The following is a 6,000-nucleotide window of genomic DNA, read 5'->3' on the forward strand; positions in this document are numbered from 1 at the left end:
ACACCATCCAACCCCATATCCAAATAGAAATAGACAGTGTAACTCCTACAAAGCTACACTGTCTTGACAATGTCCCAATATCGGATGCATTTGGGCTAGGGTATACCAGACCTTTAATAATGTTACCAGCAAATATTTCTCCAAGGATCCATTTATAGTGCAATGACATGACACATGCAAAATGATTATTATTGCCATGCATTGAAGACACCTGTCCTTTCCTTCCATTATTTTAAACATGGAATATCTTAACTCGTTGACAATAACTCTAGGCTATGTACAATTATACCTGTTTTATATATGTCTTTTAAAACAGAATCTATAACAATTTGAAGTGCCAGTTACAAAAAGCCCTAAATACCCCTGGTCTAAGTGCTTTTTGGGGTGCAAGGTCTCCCTAAAACCACAAAATTTACCCCATTTTCCTGCAATAATTTCACCTTGCTTCTTTTTCAGTTTTCCTACAACTACTCATTCAACCCTTTTTTCTTTTGCCCCCCACCCTCTTCTCATTCGTGCTGTTTTACCATCCTGTCACTTTTATCAGCCTTTGCCACTTACATTTTTTAAAATTTTGTGTCCTTTTACCGCTTTACCCCACTCTTTTTTTTAATCATTTTATTTAATTTTACATTTATTTACATTACAAGTAATTGAGAAAAGAAAAATACAAAAAAATTAAACAAATAAACAAACAATAGTGCCAAACCAACAACAAAAAAATGTAACCTCATAGGTACAACAATCATCCAATAAATTACTAAAGAGGTTGTTATATAGTACAATGTATGGTATTTTCAAAATTGTACTGTAGATTTTGAATGTGCAAACCATGGAGACCAATAGGCATAGAATTTACTTGCCTTATTAGCATCATAAGCTAACAATTTTTCATACATAACTTGTGTATTAAACTAAAAAAACTCCACTTACCTTGCTCCGTTGTCGTCCCCCAGCGTCCTGCTGGTCCTTGCAGGTCCTGGGGACACATCCTTCCTCCTCGATCATCAGCCGGCAAATGCAGCAACGATCTCCAGGGTTTCCAGGTGTCATTGGTGCGGGCAAGCATTACATGTTTAACATTTTTTTAAATTTTTTAACAGATTTTTGTGTTCTTTTATTTAAAGTATATTATTAAATAGAATAAATATCAGTGAGTCATGCCTAAGAATTATAGGCTTCAATGAAAAAAAATCAAAGGGATCTGGTTGTACTATTACACCCCTCACATAATAACTAAAAAATCTCCGTCCAGACACTCTTAATACTTTTTAATGCTAAAACACATGACTTAATGATCCTATTTGGCCACATAATCACCAGCACTGAGGTATCAAAGTTAGCTAGGACATATGGCGTTCTATACCATTGGAGTACCACACTCTCTTTTACACCTCAATCTTCTTGTACTATCTAGAATACTAATTTTCTGACTGGGAGCCTTTATTTTCTCTAACATTCATTTCTTTCCTGTGCTGTGTGTGATCCCCATTCATTGTTCATATTTTCATATGTTCTTATGAAATCACAATAATATTTTGATGACTGTAGAATGGATTACTGTACTTTTATTTTTTTTAATAATTCTCCATTAAACAATAAAGCTATCCATATACTGCTCAGGTATTCCTAAACCCTGTTCTAATATAGTTTTAGACTTGTATCTGTAAGGAACTTACCCGCCCTGCGAGCCCGCGGTGTCCCTGGGGTTCCCAGCCACAGCCCTGACCTCGGATTGTTACTGACCTGCATTTGCCTTATCCTTCTGTACCTTGCTTGATTGAAATTAACCCTTGCTGTGCTGTGCCGCTTTGAATAAACCTGATTCAAGGATATCTGGAGTTGGTTGTGGTTTGTGTGCCCAGGCGCATTACAGTATCCTTTTTTTGAAATTTAAACAGTGAAAAGCAATAAGAATTAATAAACCAGTATCATTTTGGGTCACAACAGGTTTACTTTAAAAGTAACTTGAACAAATAGTGAAACAGCCACTTCAATATATATATATATAATATAATTGTATATATATTATATGAATATTTCTTTGTATTGGACTCAATACAGCTATTTTGTATTGAATCCAATACAAAATTATTTCAATTTCCTGCCGATCTGCCCGCCTGTACCGACGTTACCAAGAAACCAAAGTAGAATTTAGGAAAATCACAGTAAACAGCCCAGCTCTCTTACATATCCCTATGAACACCTAATCAACAGAACGGGATGTTGATTAGAGGGCAGCTCAGTTGGACACAGTAGAGTTTGTGAGAATTGAGGTCTGACATTTTTGACATGTGCTGTAAAATAGGGTTTTTAACCCTTGCCGCAGCTCCCATTAGCCAATAAAAATAAAAATATGCCACTTTTGTTACTGTGACCTGTGCCTTTGTTTATGAAACTGTATGCACAATCAGAAAAACCTACTGGATTATTTTTTTCTGGCTGGATTTTGTAGCGGGTAATGAAGTTCGGTTTTGCAGTCAGGGCGATCATCATTAGCACAGCATTAGGAATCCAGAATGACAAGCTGGGAATCAGCAATGATCCTGCAGGACAGATGGAATGACAAATCAGGTCCAGTGTAATATAAAGAAATTATATAGATAATTTGTATGTTATGAAAAAGAAACCTGTTAGTTCAACTCCAATCCAACTGCAACTGTAATTTTCTCTTGGAATGGAATTAGTTGGTCAATAAACTGTCCTTTCCTCTAGTTTAGTATAATATATATATATATATATATATATATATATATATATATATATATATATATATACATACATACATACAATAGCTGTCAAGAAAGAAAATGCAAGAATGCATATTGGTATCATGGCAATTTTTAGGCCCTTAAGGCCTAGTCTACACGGACGTTTTCCCCAGCATTTACCCTGAGGCTTTAAAAGCCCACATTTGAAATTCCCATGCATTCCAATAGGCTAATCTACACCAGGACGTTTCCTTGAGGCATGTTTTTAAGCATTATCTATAACGCTCCTTGCAACGTTTAAAAAATGAAAACGCAGGGTTAACACAGGAAACCGTCGAAAAAAGCAGGTAAAACTTGTTTAATTGACTGATGTTTTCCAGTGTTTTAAAAGCAATAAAAGTGCATATAAACACAGTAGGAACGTTCACATGCGTTTTTAAAAACATCTGTGTAGACCCAGCCTTAGCAGCTAAAATCAGAATATTCTTGAGCTTTCCTTTAGTAAGATTAATTGCTTTAGTTAAACCATATTTGTAAAAATGAATGTAAGCTGTTTCAGTTGTGAAGACATTTGCAAGTAGTTGACCCAGTCCTGAGATTTAGGTTGGCCGGTACCTTCACTTTTTGTGGATTAGGGTAAAGCAATGCAATTTGGTTACATTACTGCCCTGTGTCCACTGTGTGGACAGTAAAGGAAAAGCAATGGACTGATGAAGTATCCCTCCCATTCCTTCTACTGTCACCGGGTTGCTTGTTAGAACATATGCATGCAGCAGTGCCTGATTGGGCTTGCACACTTTTAACTGGTGAACAAAATAGCTATAAACTAAGTGGAGTTAACCTCCTTGCAGTTAAGCCCGACCTTCGCTCGGGCAAAAAAAAACTGCAAGGATGGTTAAGCCCGAGATTTTGTACATCCTTACTTACCTGGTCCCCCTGTGCTCATCCAGCGTCGTCCTCCATCGATCATCGTCCGCCGATCTCTACAGTGGATCACTTTTGGTACAGAAATCTAGACCTCAGTGTAACGCTTAGGTGGTTAAAAAGAAAAACTTGTGAGTTGTGTTTTTGTGATATTTCACTGTTAGTTGACTGTCAGTCCTATTACCCTTTAAATATTTTTTTCTCCTTTTCTGTCAGTTTTTTAAATAGTTATTCTTTCCCTTCCTTTCAGACCACTAATTAAGGGAAGTGGTTATGGGTTCATAGGTGATATAAGTTTTAGGTTAAATCACATTTGAGCTTGCTTACTTGTAGCTGGTGTACTAAGCAGAAAAAACACAGGAGTTGAAAATTAAAAGAGTTAAACATTTAAAGAATCTACAAACTATTGGTAGCTTTTTAAAGCTCCCTGAAATTATTATATATTGTAATTTGGAAAATGAGTGCTAGAAAGGTTGAAGGTTATTCTCAGTACACTGTCTGCTATATATATGCACAAATAGAACAGCTTCAAGGTGAATAACACTGTAAAAGATGTGAATTTGCTCTTCTGGAATCTTATATTAGCGACCCGGAGGAGCACATTGCAAGACTGAGATCACTGGATAACCTTCAGAGGGGTCTCTTGCTCAGTGGGTAGTTAGTTAATGATAGATGTGGAGGGGTAAATCAGTATGAACAGGTAGGGAGCTGGGTTACTGTAGTTAGAGGGAGTGGTGGAGCCCCCAGAAAGGGAATGCCAGCCCTGTGTTTGAGCACCCTATCAAATCTGCCAAGTTATGTGAAGATGTGCAGGTGGCAGACCCAGAGATAGCAGACCCAGAGATGGCAGGCTAAGATGTTACTGCTACCCCTAAAATCAGGGGTGGGTAAGGTAATGCAGGAAGGTGTAGAAAATTGTCTGTATTAGAGCATTTTATGATCAGGGTGACTGATAGAATAGTTTGTCATCCGGATCTCTTCAACCAAATGGTTTGCTATCTCCTTGGTGCCAGGGTTTGGCTTGTAGTGCATCAGGTGGACAAAGCACTGGGAGAGGCTGGGCATGACCCAGCTGTCTTGGTCCATGTTGGAACCAATGACAGGATATATGGAAGATGGAGGATCTTTTCATTGGGGTACAACCTGTACACCAGAAATAGTTTGAGCCTAAATGGAAGGGGGTCTGCTGTTCTAGGGGAAAGACTTCTATGGGAATTGTGGAGGAATATTTAAACTAATACAGAGGGGAATAAGGCAGTCAAATAAGGTGGCAGAAAGGTCAGACAAAGGTCAGTCACTGGTGGAGGGTGAATTGGGGATAGTTGGTGAGGGGTTATGAATACATTTAGGGAGTTTTTATATTACACACATAAAATTAGTGCAAAGAACTAATTGTACTGAAAAAAAGGATGCTGGTAATGCTGGTAAATGCAGAAATTGTTGAAAGACTGGTCACCAATGATAGAAGTTTGGCAAACAAAAAAGAAGAGTTAGAAGCCTTAACGAATGAAGAGCATTATGACTGAGTTGGTATTGCTAAATCATGGCTTTGTTCTTCACATGACTGAGCTGTTAACATTCCTGCTTATACTTGAAAAGAAAGACAGAGTAAGACAAAAAAGGTAGAGATGTCTGTCTGTATGTAAGAGGTGATATGAAATTGAATGTGAAAGAAGAAATTGTTGATGGAGCAGGTGATGATTTTGAGACATTATGGGTGGACAAACAGGTAGACCATGGAGTAGCAGTTGATATAATGTACTTGGATTGTGCAAAACCACTTGACACAATTCTCAAATGAATGGAGAACTGTCTTGAAGACCACATCCAGAGTAAGTAAGTAAGTAAGTAAGAGTATTACAAATTGTGTATTAAGTCCATACTAGATGTCTACAAGCACTGATTGATTGGGCAGCCAAGTGGCAAATAACATTTAATATAGATAAATGTAAAGTTATGCACTTAAGATTAACAACATGCATGATTCATACTGTCTAGCGGGATATTGAGACATTGCCCCTGATTCATCAAGCAGAATCGGATGATCGCTCGCGCATTCGTATTCGCGATCCGAAATCGTACGCCGTCGCGCTATTCAACAACTGAAAAAGCTCGCGCACAGAGCCGCGCATATCCGGCAGCTTTTTACTGGCGATCTTGCATTAAGAGTCACTGTTCCCCTAAAAAATCATTCTTTCTAATGGCACACATTACCCTTAGCCCTAAAAAAAAATGTTTGCGCTGTTGAAATGTTTTAAACATTTATGTGCGCTAAGAAAAACGCATATTTTTAAATCACTAATTTCTTTCCTGTTAGCCAAGAGTTAACCGAGTTCAACTCCTCTCCATAGGCGCCTATGTAAAA

General features: G+C 37.7%; 1 protein-coding gene across 5 annotated transcripts in view; it reads right to left on the reverse strand.

The window, feature by feature from the left end:
• The window catches only part of LOC140323437 (fatty acid hydroxylase domain-containing protein 2-like), a 42,294-nt gene that overhangs the window by 16,245 nt on the left and 20,049 nt on the right, over window positions 1-6,000 (reverse strand). For all 5 annotated transcript variants that reach the window (XM_072400480.1, XM_072400479.1, XM_072400481.1 and 2 more), the window contains one exon: window positions 2,425-2,546. In XM_072400480.1, the coding sequence (XP_072256581.1) occupies window positions 2,425-2,546 (122 nt within the window). The remainder of the gene's footprint in view (window positions 1-2,424; window positions 2,547-6,000) is intronic.

This window comes from Pyxicephalus adspersus, chromosome 2 (assembly GCF_032062135.1).
Source record: "Pyxicephalus adspersus chromosome 2, UCB_Pads_2.0, whole genome shotgun sequence".
Lineage (NCBI taxonomy): Eukaryota > Metazoa > Chordata > Amphibia > Anura > Pyxicephalidae > Pyxicephalus > Pyxicephalus adspersus.